Source organism: Colossoma macropomum, unplaced genomic scaffold (genome assembly GCF_904425465.1).
Source record: "Colossoma macropomum unplaced genomic scaffold, Colossoma_macropomum, whole genome shotgun sequence".
Classification (NCBI taxonomy): domain Eukaryota; kingdom Metazoa; phylum Chordata; class Actinopteri; order Characiformes; family Serrasalmidae; genus Colossoma; species Colossoma macropomum.
In genome coordinates, this window is record NW_023495271.1 from 37588 (window position 1) to 50084 (window position 12497).

Consider the following 12497-nt stretch of genomic DNA (forward strand, 5'->3'; position numbering starts at 1 on the left):
GATGATGGCTGTAAAATTGACACTTGACTTATCAGTCGTCTAGAAAGTCATGGTTATTGACAGCATGATTGTTTATGTGATTAATCAGCATAAGAGTATTTTAAAGAAGTGAACTGCTGTGATGCTTTCAAATGTATAATACATACACCGTGATTCCAGATCAAAGGGATCCAGAAAAGGACTTTCGCAACAAGAAATAGTAAAAAGAAAAAGAAAAAAAAAAATCTGTGCACTTCCACATTAGTGTTGGTCCCCACTAATGTGCCACATATTATCATCCCCTCCAGTTTCACCACAGCACGTTTGATGTCAGACTCGTATCCGTTGTTCTTTGATCATCCTGACAGGGTCCGTCCAGCTACAATTTCTTTGCATAGCATCTGTCTGTAATTACTGTTATGTGGGGTCAAAAAGGTCATAACAGTATCTCTTAATGGCTTAATGGAGTCTTGGCAGTTTCCTGGGTAACCTCTCCACACTCCATTGTAAGATAACCCACCGCTGTGGCAACATCCAATATCCCTTTTGCTTAGGGTCATGATAAGCATCTCCCTCATTTCACTGTCTTCTCCTTTCATATGTTCTCCTTTTCTAGCTTCACTATTCTTTCATGTCATCGACATCCACTACTACATATTTCTGAAATGCTTTCTGTGCCGTCTACATATTATATTAGAGGTAAACCTATAAAAACTGCACTAAATGCTGTAAGGCAACAAAATATGCATACTTTTTCATCACATTTTGGGATACAGTCTGAAATCCAGCAGAAAGCAGGTGCATCCATGGATCTTTAAGCACTATTCATGCAAGTTTTGTATGTTCTCAGCAAACCTTGGTAGAAATGCAATGTGTTTCCAAAAGTGGGTTGAGTTAGTGAATTTAGATCCCCATCGCTGTCGGGTGCTCAGTTGTGCACAAATAACTTGTAATCTCCACAGAAAAGTCCTGCTAATAGAATAGGAAGCTTTGGAGCAGCTGCACATGAGCTTAAAATCACCACACCCTATACCAACTGTTGGCTAAAGAGGTACAACTTTATAGCTTTGGGCTGTGGAGCAGCGGAACTGTGTTCTCTGGAGTGATGGTGCACCATCCAATACCTTTGGGATGAGTTATACTGTAGTTTGCGATCCAGAACTAATCAGTACATGACCTCAATAATGTTCTTGCAGTTAAATGCAATCAAACATCACAGCAATGTTCCAACATCTAGTGTGAAGCCTTCGCAGAAGACTAAGACTGTTACTGCAGCCAACACAGTATCTCCAAAATGTCTAAGTTTACAGCAAAGGGCAAAAATGTTCTTTACATTTAATGTACTTAATGTAAAATTGTTTTATTCCAAGCAATTTTGGGGCATTTCTGTTGGTCCAGTTATCACACAACGTAAAGGGTAGCTGGTGTGCTCAAATGATAATAATGAAAACTGACAGCAAAGATACACATACATATATACATACATACATACGAGCTGATTTTAACGCTGATTTCATTAATTGGAAGTCATTTTGTACTCGCTCCATTCAGCTAAACTGCTTTGAGAGCTGCTCAGCTGACAGTGGGGTTTATGGATGAGAGTCAAGCGGAGACAAATTTCCAGTCTATGTTGCAGCATAGGGTATCCCGTGGTCAGTTTTTAGTGGAAAAGGACACTTCTGCATGTGTCAGACGCGTATTCATGCATTCTCTTTGTTCTAGGCCGAGGCAAGAGAGGGGAAAGTATGGATATGAGCAAAGGGGAGGAGAGGCTTACCATGAGATAGAGAGAGTTGAGGTCCCTTTTGGAATAAGATATTCAACTAATCATTAGGTTCAGGAGTGTTTCCGTTTTGATTTACAACTTCTTGGAATGTTCCGGGACATTTTGCAAAAGGATTTTGTTTGATTTTAGCACTGTTTGATTTATATGAACCCCTTTTTATCTAACTGGCATTTCTGATTTATTCCCTGAGAGAAGAACCTTCTCCTTGTGCACATGCGCGAGACGTTTCGTTTATAAAAAATTGACAGAAATATCGAGGACAGTTAGGCAGGCAGAAGTCAGGAAGCAATCTGTCTCCATAACAGAAATGCATAAACATTAGAATCTGGTGTAAATGTTTAAGCTGGACTGTTGCATTTACCATACAACGAATACCTGAAGTGAAGTGTTTGACAGTTTTGTCCCTACTAATCCCTTCCTTATAAATGCCTGGTTACAATAGTCTCAGTTTAGAATTGCAGAAATGAAGATAATGAGTGTAAGACTGTTTAATGGAAAAAGGTAAGCATATAAGAAAGGGATGGGTAGAGAATAATATAAACATATGACAGTTCCTCCAGACCTAAGAAAAATGGTTTGAAGTGGTTCAGATCTGTCTGCCTCCCTCTCTCACACACACAAACACACACATATTCAAAGAGAGGAGGGGGAAAATATAACAATATTTGATTACAGCATTTTTTTTTATTACTTTTTAACATTATCCATGAAATCAATTTCCCTGAGATGTCATCTGATTGTACTGCAAGCACAAAGTAATCAGTAATCAAATCAAAGTAATCAAAGTCCATGTTCCCGCCCGACTCATTCTGTCAGAACACCCACTATTAAATATATCCTCGCTTCCACCAAGAACTTACCATACGAAAGACCCTATATCAGTACTATCCAGACAGAACTATATTTACTCCACAAGAACTTGCTAACCAAAGTATAGCAAAGTAAAGTATCTGCAATTTGTATCCCGATTGCACCACTTCATACCGCAGGTTGTCATCTTGGTTCAAAATAACTGTCTAGACTTAGTGAACCCCATAATCACAAGGGCATAATTAATGTCTAGATTCTGTATGGTTTGCTGTAGAGCAGTGAAACTGCGTTCTCTGGAGTGACGGAGCAACATCACCATGAATTGGAGTGGCACTTGTGATGCAAACAACATCAGCTTCTGATCTCCCTAATGCTTTTGCGGATGAATGTAATCAAATCCTCACACCAACGCTCCAACATCTAGAGTAAAGTCCTCACAATAGAGTAGAGGCTGTGGAGCTTCACTTGGCTTCACATATTGAAGAAATAAGGCAGCAAAGCATCTCTGGAATTATTTGATCTGATAATTAAAAAAAGATTAACTTTTTGTTTTTAAACAGTCTTTCCTCCTTTCCTTGGAGAATGCATCTCCATCTGATTCAGTAATTACATCTACCGGAAATAAGGATCGTGATGGTTAAAAAGCATGGTAAAAGTTCTAACTGAACAATAAAAGATTTGCCCTATTTTTGTAAGTTATTTACAAAGACAGATTCAAGGCAGTATCAGAGTATCAGGTGGTCATCAAGTATACAAAGTGCATTTCCAACTATACCCTGATGTACAATCTAGGACAGCAATGCTGTATGGGAGTGGTTCTCAGTCTGGGTTCTGGAATATCAATAGCCTGCATGTTGTAGTGTTCGCTCTGCTCTGGTAACCAGACATGCTTGTAAAGTAGTTCATTAGATGCATCAGGTGTGTTGAGACCAGGGGAAACTATAACATGCTAGGCAGAGGTATTCTATGTCCAGAATTGAGAACCACTCTTTTATATGACTTGAGTATAAATATTTCATGAATATATCAGCGATAGAGTGCCATGCTGGGGCTCTGGTACATGTACATGTAGCCATCGCAGAAAAGCCGCTTTGCCACACCTTCCATCTCTCGAGGCACCTGCGCGGCCAGCTCAGTAAGAGGCATAGTGAGGTAGCGCACCACTTCTGGGCACTCCTTAACCTGCGGGACATTGTAGCCATCTTGGTCACCTAAGAATGGAATAGAATAATGGAAAAGAACACAGTTACCACAGTCTAAAGACAGAAAAATGCATAAAACCTGGCCTGTGAAAATGTTATGGCACATTTTATGTTTTTTCAAAATTTTAAACTGTGTACTGTTTTGTGCAGAAAAAAAATCAGAACATGCAATATTCAAATCTGTTCCCTGTAGAGGATGTCTTCACTTTAAAAAAAATAAATAAATAAAAGAATAACAATAAATCAACAAACATGTAGTCTGCCAGGGGTGTTCAAACTTTTGCATACACTGTATCTTAGCAGTAAGTTTATTTTTGCCAGTAGAAAAGCACTATAACATTAGAAAAAGTACAAATGAACAAAATACAGTAAAAAGTAACATGAATTTCTTGTTTTAAAAAAAGCAGTTTATATGTTATGAGCTCATTAGCAGAACGAAAGTTTGGTTCCAGCCGTTACATAGATTAATTCAAATCCACCACCAGCACTTGACCTAATTAAGTTAAGCATTGATCAACCATACCGCGTATTGGGTGAGAACTGCAATTAATACTGGGGTGCCACAAGGAAAGTTTTGGAAAGGGTTAAGTAAACACACACATAAAATCACTAACGTATTAATGTTATTTATATTTATACTAATATAAGTGTTTGAACAAATAAACACAGGTAAATAGCTTTTTAATTGTAATTTTCTCAGGTGCCTAAAACTTTCTTTGTACTATAGATGCAGCTTGATGCAACTAGTCCTGACATCCTACCACAAACACCCTACCTGACTCTTGCTTCTGCCTGAAAGCCAAACAATGCACCCTACTCACCCATTCGATCAGCCATGCTATCAAAGAAGATCCAGTCAGCTGCTTTTGGTCCGTGTTTGATGAAGGAAACATAGTGGCTGGTCTCTATGCACAGCACAGCGAACAGCTCCAGTTTTTCTCGTGGGACGTGAGCTGGACCATCAGAACCCCTTCGGTGAAAAAATCCTTCAGGGAGGCCCAGGGCAGTGGGCTTATGGGACTGCCGGCAGGGGTGCAAATGGACCTGAGTGTGATATTCACATGCAACACAAATAAGTTCTTCCAAATTTCTTCCAAATTCAGGCTGTTCTATACTACTTTCCTTCTTCCAGAAAACCTCTGCCCCGTATGCTGCAGACTGGGGTTTAATCCACTGCCTAGGCAAGCACCCTATGCCCTATCAATTAGAGTCCTTGGGCCTAACACTACCTTCTCATGGCTGTGTAAAATGATCAAGCTGTAAGTCGTGCTGGAAAAGTATAAATGTAAATGCAAAAGTATTCCATCTCTCAGAAGTTAAGAGATTTAGGACTTTTATAAAATTACAGGTGACCAAACAATTCAAAGCACAGCGTGTGAAGAGAGATCATTTAAATCAACGAAAGACAGGCATTGATGTCACTTTTTGAAATTATGCAGGATATTTGTGTGGGCCAGCAGGATGGTTGTCGAAAAAGTACATAGCTTACAGTATTATATGTTCTATCAATATGACACCAGTCCTATTGCTTTGTCATTAAAAGCTGAAACAGAGGGCGACTGCCTGAGTGAAAATGCACCATGTGCACACTGAGCTGCGCAAAAAGAGTCTCTGTCAGTGTGCAGCAGCACTTGAAACAGGTAGCTTAACATCTAACTTTGCTACCTCTTATTTATTATGTCTACCTCCTTTTATTATGATGATTATTATAACAATGTTATATACAAATACAACATTGTGTTTTGTGTTTTAATGCTGACATTTAAAACATTATCATGAGAATACAGTAACTAAATACTTTTGTTACCTATTGTTACACATGAAATCTGCAACTTATGTGGTGCCAGCATTGTATGTAGGCTGTAGTGTCTCAATGTTGTGCCCCTCCACTTGTCAGATCAAATTTGCACCCCTGAAGAAAGGTGCGGTAACCAACCTGAGCTGAGCATGTGTCACAGAAAAGTTTGAATCCTGTATTGCTAAAAACTGGATCTCCAAAGCATTCAGTGCACTCCACATTTGCCAGCTGCCCACAGAGCACACACTGCTGAGGACCTGAAACATAAATGAACAAACATGCATACAGGACAGCCACATATTAGAAGGAGCATTGGCATGATTAGATTGCTATTAATGAAATCACAGCAGGTCTACCATTAGACAGAAGAGCAGTGATGTCCAGCTCTAGTGAGGGAATGATTTTTGAAAACATTTTAAACTTCTTCCCAGAGCGAGGCATGGTGAGGATCAGGCAAGAGGGCACCTGGAGTCACAGAAGGATAAAAATAGAAGGTGAAAGGTGGGCGAAGGTTCTTGCTGCAAAGCTCTGTTCGTGAAGTGTAAAGTAATGGTGAGAGGTTGGCAACACTGGGATTTTAGGTTGCCATATATATGTTCTTAAAGAAATGGTTCATGCAAAAGTCAAATTCACATTTTTTAAAATCTTTATTTCAATACAAGTAAATGCAGCATTTTTGTTTTCACTTTCTAATTTATGTAACAATTCACACTGAATTGCATTATTCTTGAAGAAATCAGTCTTTCATTCTTTAAAGCCAGTGTTCCCTTATCCTACATAAACCTTATCACTTAAGGTCATTCAATCTTACCATTGCTAATTTAGTGACAGCCAATTCTGGTGAAATTGAAAATAAAAAAATTTTTAAATTGAACTCTAAACAACATGGAATCACAAACTGTGGATCATGACTTATAAAGTCCCGAACTCCGTCAAGAAATGCTGAAAAAATGTATTCTGGTGTATCTAAGTGTAGTTACTGTAATACTTTAGACTAATATTTCGTACTACTTCAGACTAGTCCTTCTGGCAGCTGCAGTGATTACTTACTGACACTATATACAGATATACAGCGCCATCTACAGGACAAAGATTCACTGCTTTCCAATGACTTTACAACACCTACACAGACAAGCGACACAGTGCAAAATGTTCCACACTTTACATTGGGCTCACCTCTGCCAGTCTGAGGCCACTGTTGTAGAAAGAATGCTCCAGAAGCTGCTGAACCGTTGGTAAAACCAGAGAGGTGTTATAATCCACAAAGATTTGGTAAAAGTAACTACTTTCCACCTTCCCTCCAAATGTCTGCCTGTAAAGATCATGAAGGCAAATTAAGAGAAAGAGTTTTAATATGCAAGTAAACAGAGAGAATACAAAAACAGTTTTTGTTTCAAGTGCAAAAGAAAAGGAAAATACGACAAGAAGACAGACGGACAGACTGACAGTCATGTGATGTCCTACTTACAGTTTGAGGGGCGGCTCTAGTGACAGAATGTCTTGCATGATGAGAGTAAGAAACTCTTCTGGATCTGTGTGCAGGGGCAAGCACACAAGTTATTCTGCTGAGACTTCACCAATGAATGTATATATTTTTTTTCTGCTAAAACTGTTACTTTCTAAAAAGAATGGACCCTTATCTTTGATATTTTATGGTCTTCAATAGTTAATTAATGAAATAAGTAGTTCTTAATAATATGTTATTCTATTCTGAGTACACTGTCTATTTTTGTGGGAATTTTGTGTACTGCTTTTATGTGGGGATGGGGAGAAAATGGTCCACACTGATATATTAACCGAAGAAACAGAAAAAACATACTACAGTATAACAGAGATCATAATGTGTAATGACCAGTCATGGACAGTAACAAAGTACATTTTTTCAACTATCGGTTATTAAAGTAGCATTTCATTAAGTTTATTTACTTCTCACTCCACTACATTTCAATCCTGCTTCTCACTCCACTACTTTCTGCAGCTTGTACTGTTACTTTTTAGTGAGAAGTGGGGGAAAAAAAGCAGGATTTTCTAAAATATCCAGCAGAATATGATGTGCACTCAAAATGAAGTAAACCCATAGGGCATCTTTCACTAAACCACTGCCTTAAATACCAATCATCCAATCCTTGTTTGGTAACTGTAACTAGGCCTGGGCACCTCAAACTTTCAGGATTTTAAAGAAATGTAACTTTTTGTGGGGTATTTTTAAATGGAAAACCCTGTGATATTCTAAGAGTTTGGAGGGGGAAGTGAAAGTCATGAAACAGTAATAATGAAACCTGTTTCTGATTAATGAAACTAAATTTAGTTTTAAACAAACAGTAAAGTTTGCCTATAACTCTTTATATAACCTCTAATTTTAAAACAGTTAAAAGTATCGTTAAAGGCAAGTACTTTAAAGCAAGAATGTGTAGAATGTATAAAAAATGTGTAGAGAACTTTTAAGCTACTTATCAAGTTTTAAAAAGGGTATTTCTACTTTTATTCAAGTGCTGGATTTGTGTAAATCATGCATCATGATTTAAAATTAATGCATCATACGATGCAAATTTTACCTTTCTCATCTGTGGTGTAGCTAGGAGAGTGGCCTCGGTCCTGCAACTGCTGGCGAAGCTTCATCACGCTGTGGTTAGCTACAAAGCCCTCGCTGCAAACGCACACAGATGCAAACTTATCTCCCCAGAAGTAATGATTCTGAATGATTGAATGATTCTGATGTTTCTTTCTTAGTCTCTCTCCCTCATAATGGAATATGAGTAAGTAAATGTACAAGTGTTTAAACATGTATTATGGATTTAAAATGTGATCTGCACAAAATTTACCTGCGCAGAGGACACACAATGTCCCTCCGAAGAGTTCTCTGGATGGATTCTTCATTCTGCTTAGTGCCTTTAAATAGCAAAGAATCCAGTACTGATGAACAGGAAAACAGACTAGAAGAGAGAAAGAGGTTGCAAATAGTAAAGACCAGTACAGAGCTTCCTAAGTACAGATATTGGACATCTAATTGGGTTATTCACTCAGGGCTTTCAGCAAATAGTGTTTAACAGGCCCATATTATGGCAAACCAAATTCTTCTTGCTTTTCTTTAAATAACTGGTTTGATGTAGTACGTAAACATTGTCAAAGCTTCAAAACATATTGTTCAGTCCCCAGTCCTTTTTTCAAAAACTAAGTTGCAAAAACAACAATTCTTCCTTTTTTATGATGTCACAAAAACCAACCTATTTACATATATCCATCTATTTTGACCCCACCCATTAATCTAGTAGTTTCAGTCCAGACTGCTTTTTTGAATTAATACCTTTTAGAAGGGCCAATAACATGGAAAACTGAGGTACAGTGGCTTTTCTTAAAATCAAATTTAATGTATTATATAAGCACTGTCAAATCTTCAACACTCCGCACCGCCAAGTTCATACTTGCCAAGTTTAAGACGTAAAAACAGCGCATTTGACATATATTCATTATGATTATAAATTAATTAATAATCATTCACTAATTTTGTGATGTCGAGAAAATTGACAAATTTACATATTTCTGCCTACTCAGGCTAGAAGTTTAGCCTCGCCAATTCAGGCCAAAAGTAAACGCCTCCACCGCTTTTATGAGAGGCATGATACAGTGCAGCAAATACAGTGCAGTATATCAGTCTTTAAAGGCAAAGTAACAAAGACAAAGGGAGAAAGAGAGGTTGTAAAAAGTAAAAACATTTTGCTTTTTACAATTTTGGCACACAAATGTTAGAAGTTGATCTCAGTGAAAAAATAAAATACACTGAATATATAGGGTGTTGACTATTTTAAATTAATGCACTGGGTATTTGTGCAATAAAATGCAAGTCTATGATCTCATGCATCAAGACTAGTGTATTGAAAATTGGGCTGAATATTGGGGAAAATGCACACAGTAAAAATCAAATGAGTCAAAAATTCACCCATGTATACTATTCTCTCCAATTTTCTCTGTATGAATGGAAATTGTGTGTTTAAAGGGGAATTAAAGCATTCCCTGTAGATCAATATTATTTTTAACTAAATATCAGGTTCCATTAATAGGGCTGCATGACACATAAAACATATATTGGGATTATACTGCCACATATTGAAATTGCTGTATGTCTAGTAATATATTAAAACATTCTGCTGAACTGCTACGATTAAACACTGGCCTGCATTATTTTACATTACCAAGTGCAAATGTTTTGATTTATACACTCACAGAAACTCATCTGGAATATCTGGGGTTGGTCTCAATGCTTACAGTGCAAAAGAAAACGTTTGTTAATTTGTTAAAGGGCTAATTTGCAGCCTTCTGTGGTGTTGAGTAAACAAAGGCCAAGATCACAATAATGATTAAAAAATGATACAGAATGCAGCCCTAAAATAAGATAAAATATGAAAACTAGAAAATTTGTCTGAAGATGAGTTCGAACCTGAAAAGGGCAGAGTCCATGTAGCAGGAGTTACAGTGACCCTGGATACCCTTCATCCTTCCAGTCAGAACCTTTAGCACATCCTCAGATCTAACAGGTGGAACACTGTCCTGCATAGCTGATCCACCCAGCCCATCATGATCTGTAATATAAACACAGGTACACAAAACATCTCTATTACACATAGTATTGCTTATTTAATAAAACTGTATAAGAAAAAAACCTACCAAAATGTCCATTTGATGCCTTGTCACCCAGAAAACGGGCATCAGGCCGGCAAGAGGTGATCTTCACAAACAGGCCACGTTTTGGTGGACATGTGAAAAAGCGATGATTTTTGAATGTACCATCATTTACCCCACAATCCTCTTCCTTAAACAGAGAAAAGTGACAGCACTTTGTCAAGAAAGTATAAGAACTAAGGAGTAAGATCAGTGAAAAATAAACTGTTTGGTACTTTTTTTAAAAAATTAACCCAGGGGATTTCCCAAAATCAACATTTCCCAGAGTTAACAGAAGAGGTCAGTATTGTTCAGTACCAGTTCCAGCCCAGCCATGAGTTCAGGCTTTCCCGGGAGATGGCCTATCCAGCGGACAGTTCCATAGGCGGGTCCTTTGCCCAGATCCACCTCCACCATGGAATTCATGCTTATGTCGGCATTACCACCCAAAGACTTGACTATTTCTGGACTTTCTGAAGTGTCCATTTTTTCTGTTTCATCTTTAGATAAAATATAAACATTACAAACCAGGAGCTGGTAAAGCTGTTTAATTCATGTTTACACTGTATTCGTTTTAATTGTAATACAACAGACACAACGTATGGTGCATTAACTGCAGAGGTCTTTAAAATCATCAAAATAGATTTTTTGAATTTTAAGAAATTCCAGCCTAATCATAAATTAAATCATTTAAAAACAGCTTGTAGCTACAGGTGTCACTCACCTTTGTTTAAATCGTCCTCTTTAAAAACATACTTCAAGGAGACTATTGTCTCCCCTCCGTCCCTCCCATTTTCATCCCTTTCCTGTCGAGACACAGTAACCAAGCTTGAGATTTAACCCTAAAACTGCTCTCAATTTTCCTCCTGTTTTCTGAAGGATAAGAGAAGGAGGCTTAGTGACTTACTGTTGAGATGAGAACCATGCTTTTTTCCTCATCTAGCTCCACAACCATGCCATGGCGACGTTCACTACCAATAAAATAAACTACACGATCTCCAACAGAGAACTTCTCTGCGCTCTCAGGTAGGCCAGACTGAGTTGCATGAGAAAAGCCTGATGGTTTGGTATGTACTGGATTGATTCTGTTAAAGGGGGCAAAAATACCACAATTCTTCTGACATGTAAAATAGGTTTTGAACTGGTATGTTCCATCATTCCGACCTCGCCCCTTGTCTTCTCCCTAAGAAAGGCATTGCAATACTTCAGTAAATTACTCTCGTCATGAAATACTTCACTCATGCACACATAGAACAAACTAACACCCCACCTGTAGCTCAACTCCGAAAAATACACCTCCTATGGGATCTATTATAGGTTCTCTGAGCCTGCCAATGTATCTAACAACTCCTTTGAGCCACTCTCCGTTATACTCCACTCTGACTTCAGAACCTTTAACCAAGACCTCTGCCTGGCCTAAATTCTTTGACTGTGTAAATTCCTCCAGTCTCTCTTTGTGTGTATCAAGAGCCAGCAGAAACTCTGCCTGTTGTTGTGTCAGTGGCTCTAGCACTTCAAATGGCAGGTCACGATCCAATGTAGAACCTATAAGTATCACAGGTAAGGTGTCCCTCTTCAGCCTCTTTGGTTGTGAATATCGATCCTCATTTATGTAACAAATCTGGCCTGCTCTGATACTTCCATGCGAGGCAGGCGTTTCAGTAATCATGAAATAAAGGTTCTTGCTCTTGGGGGCCATTGGTAGAAGCTGATACCTGTAAGAATAAAAACAACTTCTTTAATATGGACGTATACATTGCAGCTGGGCCACATTCTTTTGTTTCCTCTTTCAGCTTACTGCCAGTGTTTGGGAACATGAGCACGGAAGAAAGTGAAAGTATAAAACGGACAAGAGACGTAACGACTATTTGGAACCTGTTAAAGTTATACGGTAAAAGGTACAGTTTGGTAAGCCATTAATAACACATTTAGAGGGAACAGTAAAAAAAAGAAAACACAAATGTCTCACTTTACAGCGCCATACAAGCTCCCAGCTTACTTTCGTTTCGTTGCTCAAATCGTAGGTGTCTTCAAAGAGCCGAGATCTGCGAGATTAAAACTGTCGTATATGACTACATTACAAGTCATTTTTTCAGAACAGCAGAGATTAGAAGAAAACCTACAGGACCCGCGAATATCATGAAAATCTTCTAAAGGAATTTCAGTCCTATTTTCAGCTGATTACTCCAACGAGTTGCGGTCGAATGCCGTGTATGAAGACGGCGGAGCTCTCTGAAATGCAACAATATGTGATATTTATACCATA

The 12497-nt window shown here is 38.2% G+C and overlaps 1 protein-coding gene across 2 annotated transcripts; it reads right to left on the minus strand.

Annotated features, from left to right (window-relative positions):
- Window positions 1–2235: 2235 nt before the first annotated feature.
- cyldl (cylindromatosis (turban tumor syndrome), like) lies at window positions 2236–12475 on the minus strand. 2 transcript variants are annotated; one of them, XM_036561798.1, is made up of 15 exons: window positions 12231–12475; window positions 11502–11946; window positions 11139–11414; window positions 10956–11037; window positions 10550–10731; window positions 10238–10382; window positions 10011–10152; window positions 8398–8508; window positions 8131–8222; window positions 7044–7107; window positions 6752–6887; window positions 5932–6040; window positions 5714–5832; window positions 4599–4821; window positions 2236–3786 (listed from the first exon to the last, which is right to left on the minus strand). In XM_036561798.1, exons 2-15 carry the CDS (start codon window positions 11928–11930, stop codon window positions 3602–3604), a joined length of 2295 nt encoding a protein of 764 aa, XP_036417691.1. In that variant the 5' UTR covers window positions 11931–11946; window positions 12231–12475; the 3' UTR covers window positions 2236–3601. The 2 variants fall into 2 exon arrangements, with proteins under 2 accessions (XP_036417691.1, XP_036417692.1); XM_036561799.1 differs by having other exon boundaries at window positions 12201–12475.
- Between the last annotated feature and the right edge of the window lie 22 nt (window positions 12476–12497).

Coding starts and splice junctions, on each gene's coding strand:
- cyldl (XM_036561798.1), bottom strand. CDS start 11,930: ATGGCCCCCAAGAGCAAGAACCTTTATTTCATGATTACTGAAACGCCT. Junction 11,415..11,501: donor TTTTCGGAGTTGAGCTACAG/GTGGGGTGTTAG, acceptor TGCCTTTCTTAG/GGAGAAGACAAGGGGCGAGG. Junction 6,888..7,043: donor CTAGAGCCGCCCCTCAAACT/GTAAGTAGGACA, acceptor TGATCTTTACAG/GCAGACATTTGGAGGGAAGG.